This window comes from Carcharodon carcharias, chromosome 16, assembly GCF_017639515.1.
Source record: "Carcharodon carcharias isolate sCarCar2 chromosome 16, sCarCar2.pri, whole genome shotgun sequence".
In the NCBI taxonomy this organism is placed as follows: domain Eukaryota; kingdom Metazoa; phylum Chordata; class Chondrichthyes; order Lamniformes; family Lamnidae; genus Carcharodon; species Carcharodon carcharias.
This window is the reverse complement of record NC_054482.1, coordinates 14,097,405-14,111,586: the sequence shown is the minus strand read 5'-3', so window position 1 is coordinate 14,111,586 and position 14,182 is coordinate 14,097,405. Positions and strand designations below refer to the sequence as shown.

General features: G+C 41.2%; 1 protein-coding gene across 1 annotated transcript in view; it reads right to left on the bottom strand.

Moving 5' to 3' along the window:
* dnm3a (dynamin 3a) overlaps positions 1 to 14,182 on the bottom strand; it is a 270,163-nt gene that overhangs the window by 36,040 nt on the left and 219,941 nt on the right. The window contains exons 17-18 of the mRNA XM_041208391.1: positions 5,884 to 5,995; positions 1,982 to 2,146 (exon numbers count right to left, since the gene is read on the bottom strand). Coding sequence (XP_041064325.1) covers positions 1,982 to 2,146; positions 5,884 to 5,995 — 277 coding nt within the window. The remainder of the gene's footprint in view (positions 1 to 1,981; positions 2,147 to 5,883; positions 5,996 to 14,182) is intronic.

The window sequence follows — 14,182 nt, the reverse complement described above, 5'->3', positions numbered from 1 at the left end:
TATTCTCTCCCTCCGAGTTCCCCTTGCCTGTGACCCCCTCAACCTCATCCTCTGTCCCTGCAGAGGGAACAACTAGGCCAAGAGTGATTCTGGAGGGAAAAGCATGTGTGTGGCAGGGCCTGTCGGAGCCTCGTGCAAGGTCTCTCACACGCACACGGATCCTTCACATTTCACACTCATCTCAATGTACTGAGCAACTTGAATGCTGCCTGCTGGGACTCACTTTCAGTTGTCCATCTGAGATGACCGGCATTTCCGTCCACCCACCACCCACCAATCACGTGATGTTCTGAAGCAGACCTAAGATGTCAACGGAGATCTCCTATCTTCCGTGGGCTGCTTTGGGGCGGGGCTACATCCATGAGAATCCACCCAACATGCGATGCACGTGTTCCTCCAGGGTCTGGTAGCTGTGGGGCTCCAGCATCTTATTCACCTCGGACGTCTGTGACCTGAGCAAGGCCCAAATGCTAAGTCCCGACTTGTGCATGTCACACTTGTCCGGATGTGTTCTGGGCTGTTTTCCCACCAGCTTACAGTAAATCTGGCATGGGAGCACAATTCCGGTCAGGCCTTACTTTGCAACGCATTAATGGGATGCAAAGCAGGTTCATGCCAACGCCCAGTGGGATTGGCATCGGACACCATCGGATGATCCCGCTGTGCTTTCAAGCTGGTATGAAACTGATTTTTGTCACCATCTTGTCGCCGCCCCCACCCCGCTATGACGCCCGACGCCAACGGGGCCGGAAAATTCCAGCCATAGTTTTAGTATGTTTGGTAGGAAATTGGGAGCTGGTGCTTGATGTTCATTCAACCATATTAGCGTCGCTTCTGAGAACTTTCCAAGCCTAGATTCCAAAATTATAGCAATTTCTAGGTCATTCCATTCAATGCAATCTCGATTTCAATAATAGCCATCCAGTATACAAAATTATTCAACGATTTAATGTTCAGCTTTGTGCAAAAACAGTTACTCAGATTCAATTCGATATTTTCATATGCCATTATGGCAGATAATGTGCTTGAACCACACAGAAGATCAAACTGAATTAATGAGTTACACCATACATTTAAAAAAGGACATAGGTTAATTTAATTTCAGTAAGGATGCAAGTAAATGCAAGTCTTTTTCTTCTTAGAAAACAAAGTAATACTCGGCTTTTGTAAAGCTTTGCTACAGCTACACTTGGAATGTGTGTTTTGACCCCTGCACATGGCGAAGATTTCAAAGCTCCAGAGAAGCAGCAGAGGAATGACACCCAGCCTAAATCACTTGGTTGTGAGGATCAGCAGATCAGCCATGGGCCACAGCTGACACTCCAATTCCCTGCCTAAAAGTTGCTATTGAATCTGCTTTTACTGCCCTCTCACAAAATCCGTTTTAGTTCAAAACAACTTATTGCATAAAAAGATTTTGGTGAAGAGAAAATTGGAACAAGTACGAATTTTTAAAGCTGAAAATGCATTAAGATGATATTTAAATTAACAATCTTTTGGACAATTTTGGATCAGCCAGATGAACTGCAAAGTATTTTCTGGTTCTGAACTATGTTTCAATTTATCACAAGCTATCAGATAATTTAATGTTAACCCTGAGCTATGATAGGCTGACACTTGCCAGTTTGTAGAAGCTACTAACCATCTATCTTTGTCCTCAATGATTGGGAGACAACTCTATTCATTTACTGGGCTCATAAAAACAACAGAGGTCATAGAAACCTGACAAGAAGCATGTTTTAGGAATTGTTAATGATTTGGCTTTCTCCCAAGCTAAATAACTCAGTAAGTTACAATACATGTGTTAGTCATTTCTGTAGCAATTTAGAAGGAGAACTTTTTTTTGCTTACATAGCATAGGTAACAGTTACTATATATGTGTAAACTTTAAAAATAGGTTAACTTCATTCTAAAATGTAGTATAAGGCAGGTTTCATATTCTCCTTGTTTGCTTGAATTGTATAAGCAGAGTAAAACTCACATTATTTATCATGAGGTGCATAATTATCTTTGGCATAAGGTCCCGGATAGTCTTGTTACTGATACACATGTATGACTCCACTAAGTTGCGAATGGTTTCCACTTGTCTCTCCAGCTGAGGGTCCATGGAAAAGTTATCTGTACCTACTGCCTCCTCATTCTCAGGCTGTGCAGAAAGCAGAAACACATATGAACTGAAGTCAGGCACAGTAACATCTTTCACAGCATTTTTCTCTGATAGTGCTGGTGCAATATCAATATTTTCTCCATTGAAATCAACTGCCAAGTTTATTCAACATGGCTTTCAACTGAAGTGCTGGATGTCTGAGGTGCGTCAACGCCTTGTCTGGGTGTGATGAAATTAGAGTTTGAGAAATTTCACTGTGTAGTGTATTACAATAAACATGCACAGTGCCACCAAAACCAATGTTCCTAACCTCCATTAAGGGCATTTAGCTTGTAAGGCATCTGAAGCTGGCCAAAGTTTGCATGGCAGTTATGAACGAAATAGCACTGTATTGCTATTTTATTTCTTCAGATTTAACATATGATAACATTAGATGAGCAAGGTGGATAGAATTGGTCTATTCTGTATCAGAGTTCAATACAAGAACTATCAGAAAAAGGAAATGGTTAATTGTTATTTTTAACAATTTTTAATTATTAACAAAGAAATTCTATCTGCACAGCTCTTAACATAGATTCTATGAATTTTAGTTTCTCTTGGCCCCAAAGAACGAGTCTCAAATAAAAGCAAAAATGCTCAAAATTTTCAAGATGGTCAGGAAATACCTAGGGAGAAAGAGACAGAGTTAATGTTCCAGGTTGGTGACACTTCATCAGAACTCAAAGATGCTAGAGACTCACAGTCTTCAGCAAGTGCACAGCCACAGTAAAGAACAGTGGGGGCTGGGGGAAGTGGTCATTGAGGGCAGGAAAAGGACAAGTTCTGCAATAGGTTTGCGGGGGGGGGATGCTGGAATGATTAAATGACAAAAAGAATGATAGTGCAAAGGCAAAAGTGGCTGGCAATGGGACAAATAGAGAAACAGAAGAAAGATAATCCAGATTGTGTACAGACGAATAGCAGAAGGGAGGGTAGCATGAAAAATTTGGCAAAAAGGAAAAGGCTCCTGTGACCCAGGAATGTGGCAGCAGAAAGGTGAGTTGACCCTAGGATGTGGACCACCCCACCAGCTATGTATCAATGGGGGATCCCCAACCAAAGTATCAGCCCATACATCCTCCATTTTCAATGGCTCTTGGGCAGCCATCCTCCGATACTAGTACCTGCTGTCCAAGGGAAAGTGCGAATAGTAGGTAAGATATTAAGATGTTAACCTCAAAGTTAAGGCCAGAAATACTGTAAAGTGCTGAATAGAAAAATGAGTTGCTCTTACTTAAGCTTGCACTGAGCTTCACTGGGACAGTGTAGAGGTCAAGGGCATAGAGGTCAGAATGGGAGTGGGACAGAGGATTAAAGCGCCAAACAAATGAAAGCTCAAGAGTCATTAAGTGGGCGCTTAATGACCACTAAAGGGTCGTGTCCCGCCTGGCCTCAATTTTGAGACTGACAAGAGGAGTTCAGAACCAGGAGGGGAAGCCTGGCAAGCTCAGGCCTCAGGTGATGGGAGGTGGTGGTGGGGTGGGGGTTGTCTCATTCAAGGGCCTCTTTTCCACATCGAGCACCCCCCTCAAAAGTACTGCCCTCTCCGATCCCTCTCTCCTCATCTCCCCGGGCCTCATTACTCCATATTGCCGTGTGACCACCCACAACTTGCCTGGTCCTGGGCTCCAAGGTTAAGGGGCTGCCAGCCGATCTGGCTGGCTGGCAGAACTCCGAGGCGTGACTTCAAACTGATGTCCCATCTCCAGCCAATTAATGCCCCTTGGAGCATTAAACGGCTGCAAGACAGTTGGTATCAACAGTAATGTGTTCCTGTTGCTCTTTGGGTGTCGGGGCCAGAAATCCCACCATCCAAAAATCCTGCCCTATGGGGGAAATGAACTACTTGGCTACAATATGCATTTGAGAAGATTTCCTTTAATCAGTGTTACTAGTGAATTTACAAGTGAAGCAGAAATATTTATGATTTTGCTAGAAGTACTGGCCAGAGGAAATCTTTATTGATGCATTTATGGTGATGCCACCAGAGACATTCTTACCTCAATATAATAAATTAAAAATGCCTTTATTTTTCCAATTTACTGGTAGTAAAAGGTTACTTTTAAACAATGAAATTTTTTCTTTGTAAAACAGAACCAATAATAGTTTACAGAAAATGCACAATGTATGTTATAATTTATACATTTTAAATGAAAACAGATAAAAGAGCGCATGACTCCAAGTTCAGAAGCTAAAATTCAGACGGATAATCAATGCAGCTTATAAGCAAAATTGAGAACGTGTGTTGCAGTTAAACTTTTGAAAATGTTAAGATAAATTTATTTCACAGAAACATATTTCCTAGTTTGATAAATGAAAGAAGTGCTATAAGTTCCCAATGCTAAAAAAAAAGTTGGCAGCATTTTTATTTTACATTACATCATTGATTCCTTCTACAAGCCATTGGTAAGCACGGCATATTAGATTATTTAAAAAGTGAAAACTAGGCTGTGTTTTAAGAACTGGTCAAGGGCCTTTAACAATATAAAAATATAATAAAATATACACATTTCAGAACAAGTACCAAAGGGAAAGCAGCTCAAAATGAAATTCCAGAAATTACATCAAAATCATTCCTACAGAAATATTTAAATTGAACCCATGAAAGGGTGAAAATATCAAGCAACTTAAGTGGTCAATTATTCAGCATTATCATCAGAATATGGATGTCAATCCATTTAAAAAAAAATATTTGTGGAGTTACAGTGCAATTCACTCCATAAGGTGAACTATAATCAAACAATTATTTTTACAGGTTTACCCTTTTCTTAAAATAACACATAAATCAGTAAAATAACTCTACAGTAGCTCACGACATTTGCAAATTATAACTATACACAATTTCCTGAAGTTTGACTTGAATGGTTCTTCCCAACTCATTGACAGCATTTTTCTTTTGACTATCCACAGCAGTTGCAGATTTATCACTGGTTTTACTAGGTAGGAATACTGCAAGAACTCAACATTATATAACTCCTTCCCTGCTAATTTATTTTGCTTATGCAAAACTCAAGCAGACCTAAGACCCACCCCACCGCTACCACCATTTTCTTTACAGAGGTCAATCGGGTAAACACTAATATGCAATGGCTAATCATAAGTAAGCAGCCTATTATTGTAAAATAAAAACTTGAATGCATATGTCTATCCACTCATAATAATTTTACAGTACTTACAAACCTAGGATATAATCTAATTGGGATAGGTCTACAAACATTATTTTTTTTAAATGCCATCATTAATTGGTTTGTTTCAAACAAATTTTTTCGAACAGAACTCGCCATTCTCTAAAGATTCCTGTTAAAAAAACTACTTCAATAACTGCAAACATATGGAAAACACAGGTGGAGTGCTTTACAGTTTTGAAAAAATGCTTCATATAAGAAAACGTTAACAAAATAATGATAAGTTTTTGTAAGTGAGATACATTCAGACATTCCTCACGTACACCTAAATAAATACTGAGAATGTAAAGAGAGCATTTTTGCCTGTAGTATTTTCTACTTCTTTATGACAATTAAACAATTAAAGTAAATGGTGATAATGTCAATCAAAACAACTCACCATCTTGGTTTCCCACTATGTAGTGTGCACATTCGTAAATGAAATACAAAAACGTTACAACAGTGGCACAATTTTTATTAGCCACACTTCTACTGTTTCACTATTCTGCTCTATTTTCATCTTTAGAATTAAGCTCTAAACCATATCAGTTTTTTAAAAAATACACAACTTACAGTGGATTTCTCCGGATAAACACCGGCTCGAAGAAATGATGCCTTCCAACTATCTACCTCCTCCTGAGAGTCACAAGCAAGCTCCAGAAAACGATAATCCTTGTAAACATTCCTGGTCAAAGAAAGAACAATCAGAAAATACCACGAAATCTGTATACTGACATGATTTTGCCTAAAATAAAATTATACAAGCATATGGTCATTTTTTGTGTGTGTTACACCAGATAAAGATACGGATCAGCTAATTGGCCCTTCTGAATGAAATATGGTTGCAAATGTTTCAGCCTTATCTTTTGCATTCCTGTGTTGGGCTCCCCCATTATAGAGGATGGGGATGTTCATGGAGCCTCCTCCTCCAGTTAATTGTTTAATTGTTTACTGTCTTTGACGACTGGATGCGGCAAGACTGCAGAGCCATGATCTAATCCATTGGTTGTGGGATCATTTAACTCTGTCAATAGCATGAGTTGCTTTCAGCAGTTTAGCGTAAGTGTAGTTCTGTGATGCAGCTTCACCATGCTGGCATGCATTTTTAGGTATGCCTGGAGCTGCTCCTGGCATGCTCTTCCACACTCCTCACTGAACCAGGATTGGCCACCCAGCTTGATGGTAATGGAGAATGAGGAATGCTGGGCCATGAGATTACAAATTGCGGTGAAATCCTGCTCCTGCTGATGGCCCACACTGCCTCATGGATGTTGAGCTGCTGGATCTGAATCTATCCCATTTAGAACAGTGGTAGTGCCACACAATACAATGGAGGGTGTCCCTCAGTGTGAACATGGGCTTTCATCTCCCGAAGGACTGTGTGCTAGCCACTCAGAGCAATACTGTTATGGACAAATGCCTCTGCAATAGGTAGACTGGTAAGGATGAGGTCAAGTATGTTTCTCCTTCATGTTGATTTTCTCACCGCCTGCCACAAGCCTTGACTGGCAACTATGTCCTTCATGACTCAGCCAGCTTGGTCAGTAGTGATGCTATCGAGCCACATAAGAAACAGAAGCAGGAGTAGGCATTCAGCATGGTGGAGTACTGATTCATTGGCTGAAGGAGGACAGTAAGTGGCAATTGGGTTTACTTTTCTATATTTGACCCAATGCCATGAGACGTCATGGGGTAATGTATCAACGTTGAGGTTTCCAGGGTCACTCCCTCTTATTCCCCCAAGGATCGTGATGCAGGAGTCTGAGATTAGCCAAAAGGCATGATTCTGTGAGTATGACTATGTCAAGCTGTTGTTGGACTAGTCCGTGAGACAACTCTCCCAATTTTGACAAAAGTCCCCAGATATTAGTGAAGAGGAATTTGCAGGGTGGCTGGACTGGGTATGTGTTTGTCGTCTCCGAATATAATGACTCAATGCCAGGCAGCTAAAATGGTGTTTTTCTTATGAAAGTTCTCTAATCATTACTAAAAACTGAATGGATTGCTAGGCCATTTCAGAGGGGAGTTAAGAATCAACCACATTGCTGTGGGCCCGGAGTCATATATAAGCCAGACCAGGTGAGGATGGCATATTTCCTCCCCTGAAGGACACTAGTGAACCAGTTGGGTTTTTAAGGCAATCTGGTAGCTCCACAGTCACCATAACTGACGCTAGCTTTTTATTCCAGGATTATTTGATCAATTCATAAAATCTACATTCCTTCAGCTAACATTATGGGATTTGAACTCAAATCTTTGGATCATGAGTCCAGGCCTCTGGACTACTAGTCCAGTAACAGGACCACTATACTACTGTATAATATCTGCAGTAGTCTCATAGACCGAGTTTAATTTGGCCCCTTATCTGCTGCAGGACTTAAGAAAATATTGCAACATTATAAACTTTAAGAAATCGCTTCCATATGCCAGGTTCCTGGAATTGGAATTTAAAAAGTATGGAAGCAACAACTATGGGGAAGAGATGGAGGGCTCAATGTTGGAGACAGCCAATTCTCTAAGCACTGTTTCTTCCCCTAGGTGATAACGTTACCCTGTAAATACAGTGCTACTCTGCACAAGATGATAGAATTGTAAATGTTCAGAACAGCTTTAAAAAGGGGCACTATAATTAAAATTAAGCTTTTGCATTCCACCGCTCTCCACTGTATATTCCATTTATAACAAGGGTAAAAAGCTACACAGAATCTAGTATAATTGTGCTAAGACAGTTCAATAAAAACGATAATGAAATGTATTTATGTCCTGACATAGTGATTGTCGCATCATGGACTGAACATCGGACTCCCACTCTGCTCCCATTTTTTTTTTTTTACACAGTACTGGATCTCTGCATTTCTGGCCCAGACCTCCAAGACATGCCTTTTCAGAAATGGGGAGTGTACCTGTTCTGGGGATCCATCGTCGTAGGGCAGGGTCGTCAGGGGAAGCCAAGCCACGCATAGCTACCGCATTTTGGTAAGTCTTCATTCACTGTCAAACTGGAAAGCTTTTGGACATTTAAATAGCTTTTCACTGTGTTACTGAATGAGTGACTGAGGTAAGTGGGTAGAGTGGATGGGATGGTATGGTGCCAGCTGGGTAGGGTGGTAGGTGGCAGGATGTGTAGGGTGACAGGGTGGTAGTGGCAGAGTGGGTAGAGTGTTAGCTGGGTACGTTGGCAGGGTTGGTAGGGTGATGAGGTCGGGTCAGGTGAGGTTTGGGGGGAATTGGAGGGTCAGGGTAGGAGTCGGAGGGTCACAGTGGGAGTCTGAGGGTCGGGGGCGTTCACAGGATTTGGGGGAGTCGAAGGCTTGGGGGAATTGGGGAGTCGAGGGGTGTTGGAGGGTCGTGGAGAGTCGGGGTGTAGTTGGTGGATCGGTGGGGAGTCAAAGGATTGAGAGGTGGAGTCGAAGGGTCAGGTTTGGTGGGAGGGTAGGAAGAGTTGGAGGGTCAGAGGGTCGGGGGTGTTGGGAGTGTCAAGGGAATGAGAGAGTCATGAGGGTTGGAGAGGAATCGGAAGGTCAGGGGAGCCAGAGAGTTGGGAGAGCCGGAGGGTCAGGGGAGGCCAGAGGGGAGCTGGGTGGGAGGGTCAGTTGCATAGATACCCAGGAATTAGATATAGTTTTCTCCCATCTAACATTTCCTGGGTAACTATCCAGGGTATTATGGGTAAAGTGAGCCAGAACCATCCGAACCTCTGACTTTAACTCGGAGTTGGAGAGTTTTCCAGAGGGTTCCGGATGCAGAGGAACTCAGTTGAAACTTCCCACACAATTCCAACTGAGTCCTTGTGTTAGTACCTCCAAGGGGTCCCCCAGCACATCTTCAGGATGACCGAAGAGAGATCGGAAGATCTGAGCCCATTAAAGCATTATTTTTTGAAATAACATTTATATTTCATGATGTACCTCCCCACATGCAAGTGAAAAAATATGTTTAACCCATATCTCTTTTCATTGGTTTGAGTCCTAGCAGAAGCCAACAATTTCACCCATGGCAGAAGCCAACAATTTCTGGAGTCACATGTAGGCCAGACTAGGAAAGGGATATTAGTGAACCAGATGGGGTTTTACTCTTTTGATTAAACCAATTAAAATAAATTGATATAATGAGGGACAAATCAAAAGGCAGCCCCTTAAAGGGTGCTGCAATTAAAAAAATTAATCTTAAAGGAAACTTACAAACATTAAAATAAAATGTGATTAAAGGGGCCAATAAAGAACTCCAGACCCCACAGTGTTCACCAGGCACATTGATGGTAGTTTTTAATTTCACATTTTTATTAATTAACTGAATCTAAATTCCACTAGCTGCCATGGTGGGATGTGAGCCTATAGCCCCCATGGCATTAACCTAATGCAGTGATATTACCATGGTGCCATCAGCTCCTCTGAGCTTTTTCTAGAGCCTTCTCCAGCCCTACAACTCTCTGAGATCTCTACACTCCTCTAAGTCTGACTTCTTGCGTTTCCCCAATTTAAAGTGCTCCACCTTTGGCAACTGTGCCTTCAACTGCCTAAGCCCTAAACTCTGGAGTTCCCTCCTGAAACCTCTGCACCTATCTCTCCTTTTTTAAGACACTCCTTAAAACGTAACTCTTTGGCTTACTGCAATATTTCTTCCTCTGTCTTAGTGTGTGTGCCCTAGTGAAGTGTAATAAGATGTTTTACTACATTAAAGGCATATATAAATACAAGCTATAGTACCTAGGCGGGACAAATACAGATTGCCTTACTAAAGTGACCAACTTTAAAACATTCAAAATCTAAATGCTTTATGTTGGAGTGGGAAAAAACCTCTTTCGAATTCTTAACTTTTACAAAGTTACAACTATCCTAGGTATCTCCCATTTAAAGCAGGTTCTAATAGTGCATTTTGGTTTCCGCGCCAGTTGTAAATCAGGAAATTCCCCGAATAGCGCTGTCTTCATTTTCACTTTAGCACGGTTACTGAGTATGCTCGGTCTTTTTTATAAACAAACTGCCGCCTCACTCCCTTAATCCTCTTGCTCGCTGCTTCCCACTCCCGACTTCTCCGCTCACCGTACCCCTCCCCTGAACCTTCACACTGAGCGAGTAAAAGGCTTGTTCTTCGCAACTCTCATCTCAATCAGCTTACTGAAGGATTACTAAATTAGTGGAAGTTTATCTGACTTTGACCTCAGTAGCAATCTGGGATCATTCATGCCACTGAGTGGCCAACTGACTTCACTTGGGAATTTTGTGAATTCCTCCCTAGGAGCAAGAGCTCCAAAGAGGGGTGGCAAGTGGGAGGAAGGGACAGGGGTGGGTGATGGGAAGCCACAAACAGAAGGGCTGGATGAGGAAAGCGGCGAGTGGAACGGCTGGGGAGAGTAGTGATGAGCCAAGGGGTGGGGGAGGGTACAGCAAGGGAAATGGCGAGCAAGAGGTTAGTGGGCAAGAAGCAAGTGGGAGGACTGGGGTAGGGAAGCGGCAAAACCATAAGACGTAGGAGCAGAAGACGACCATTCAGCCCATAGAGTCTGATCCGCCATTTAATGAGATATGGCTGATCTGATAATCCTCAACTCCACTTTCCTGCCTTTTCCCCATAACCCTTGATTCCTTTATTGATTAAAAATCTGTCCATCTCTGCCCTGATTATACTTAATGGCCCAGCCTACGTCTTATGGTTTTGCCAACCTTCCCACTTGGCCCTAGACTCTCCCACAAGGGGAAACAACCTCTCAGCATCCACCCCGTCAAGCCCCCTGAGAATCTTATATGTTTCAATAATGTTGCATCTCATTCTTCTAAACTCCAGTGAGTACAGGCCCAACCTATTCAGCCTCTCCTCATAAGAAAATCCCTCTATATCAGGAAGCAACCTAATGAACCTTCTCTGGACTGCCTCCAATGTCAGTATATCTTTCCTTAAATAAGGGGAGCAAAACTGTTCACAGTATTCCAGGTGTGCCTTGTATAGTTTTAGCGGGGCTTCCCTGTTTTTATACTCCATTCCCTTTGAAATAAAGGCCAACATTCCATTTGCCTACCTTACTACATGCTGAATTTATATGCTAGCTTTTTGTGATTCATGCAAGAGGACACCTAAATCCCTCTGAACTGCAGTTTTCTGCAGTCTTTCTCCATTTAAGTACTATTCAGCTCCTCTATTCTTCCTGCCAAAGTGCATAACCTCACATTTTCCTACATTATATTCCATCTGCCGTTTCTTTGTCCACTCACTTAACCTATCTATATCCCTGTGTAGAGTCCTTGTATCATCCTCACCATTTGCCTTCCCACGTATGTTTGTAACATCTGCAAATTTGGTAATAGTACATTCACTTCCCTCATCTAAGTCATTAATATAAATTGTAAATAATTGAGGCCCCAACACTGATCCCTGTGGCACTCCACTAGTTACACATTGCCATTCTGAAAATGCCCCCCTTATTCCAACTCTCAGTCTTCTATTAGTTAGCCAATTCTCTATCCATGCTAACATACTATCCCCAATACCATGGGCTCTTATCTTATTAAGTAGCCTGATTTGTGGTACCTTGTCTGGAAATCCAAATATATTACATCTACTGGTTCCCCTTTATCTATCCTGCTTGTTACCTCCTCGAAGAATTCTAATAAATTTGTCAGGCATGATTCCCCCTTCATGAAGTCATGCTGACTCTGCTTGATTAGTTTATGTGATGCTAATTGCTCTGCTATTACATCCTTTATAATAGACTCTAACATTTTCCCAATGATGGATGTTAGGCTATTTGGCATATAGTTACCTATTTTATGTCTCCCTCCCTTTTTGAATAAGGGTGTTACATTGCCAGTTTTCCAATCCTCTGGGGCTTTTCCAGGATCTAAGGATTCTTGGAAGATTCCTACCAGTGCAACACTATCTCTATAGCTACTTCTTTTAATATCCTGGGGTGCAACCCATCAGGTCCAGGAGACTTATCAGCCTTTAGCCCCATTAGTTTTCCTAGTACTTTTCCTCTAGTGGTAGTTATTGTATTTATTTACTCCCCATTTTTTTCCCCTTGATTATTTCGTATTGGAATGCTGTTAGTGCCTTCCATCGTGAAGACTGAAGCAAAATATTTATTCAACTGCTCTGCCACTTCTATTTTTGTTTAGCATGCCATTTTTTAGGAACGCATTTAGAATGCGAAACGAGGGATAGCTGTCCCAAATATTTACATAACAGAAAAGGCCATTCAGTCCACACGCGCACTCATTTCAACAGGTCCATGTCAGTGTTCATGTTTCACACAAGCAAAATATTGAGATTTTCTCTTAAGTCTTGCTGAATTACACGTCAAATCAATAGAAGTTATGTTTCCTCAATAATGTTCCAACCTGCTGCTCCATCCCCACACAACTACTGCTTAGTTAATGGCTTAAATTCCAAGGGCCACAAGAAATCCCCATCAAATTGATGCAAGATCCTTTGTGAGAACACAATGTGACTGTGGCAACTATGTGTATTGTCCTCTTTATTATATGAGCAGGGCAGAAATCTGTCAGTAATTAGACTGTTTGAAGAGGAAGCGCAAAAATTAAAACCAGTTGAATTCTGTGACGTGCCAAGAATTTTCCCTCTCTCTTTTAGGAGAAAACTTTTGTAAAATCTGATAATGGTTAAAAAAAAGCAACAGAACATAATGACATGGACAAATTGCCATCCCAGTATTTTGACAAATAATCTTTCAAGTATTCACCTAGTTATAAAATGTTTGGTACACAAATGAACAATAATCAAGAGTAAGGATGTGCAAAAGATTTTCATTTCCTATGCTAGCCACCTTAATTTAAAACCGATTTGGCATTGTTTCTTTCAATCTACTTAATTTTAGTGAAAGCAGATTAGCAGACTGAAAAAAAAGTGTTTTCTTTTTGAAATAAACATTAGTGCAAGAAAAATTACTGAAAAAAGTTAGTCTTAAAAAATAAAATCAAGAAACTGTTGCAATTCCAGGTCTATCCAACAATGAATTATCCAAGCCAGTGTTTACGACATTAAAAAAACTCACAAGGCAAGAACTTGAAGGAAAAATTAACCAAATGAAAACCATTTAAGAAATGAAAACAAGACATTTTGCATATCTGGAAAGAGAACAAAGAATTCTTTAATACTAAAAAAGCATACATATTGCTTTCATTAGTTTCAGTGTTAAGATTAAACGCACTGAGATGCAAGTTCCCAACACAGTCACTGGAACCTCTTTTTGTATTGCAAGTTTGAACTCCTATGACATTGCTCATGGGTAATCTGGGGTCTGGAGCACAGTTAAGATATTTAGCTGTAAACCTTTTCTATCCCTTTGAAGCTACTTTTCAGGTATTCCCTGTGGGTAACTAGTGTAAATGGGCACATCCTGAAGTCAATTACAGCCTATAATTACTGTTGCATCTGAAAGACTGTGCAGATTGCCAGCTGCTTGGCTCCCCTCCTTGGGTAGAGGCCAGGTTATCTAAAGGTCAGAAAAATCAGCAGGATGTGGATGGCTTTTTTTTTGCGCTAACACACTTCTGTTTCAGATTGTTGTGATTTGTTGGTGCTTCATACAAAGGTGGTATCTGAAGTGTCATGAACGTACACTCGATGCAAGATATATATTAATTGTTAGCAGTTCCCTCTGTGCTATCGGTCATGGTGCAGCAAGACATCTTTACCTCTGAAATTGTCAATGGTTCCCTCTCCTCAGGCATGTCTTCCTCCTTTTCAAAAATGCTGTCGTTCCTTCTCTTCTTTCCTCACTATTGCTCCATCTCTAATTTGGATTCATTCCCGTTGTTATGATCCCCAGCTGAGATTACCCTTGCACAAGCCTGATCCCATGGTGGAACCCAGCTTGATAGATCCTAACTTTTATTTGTTTGTTTAAATACGTGGA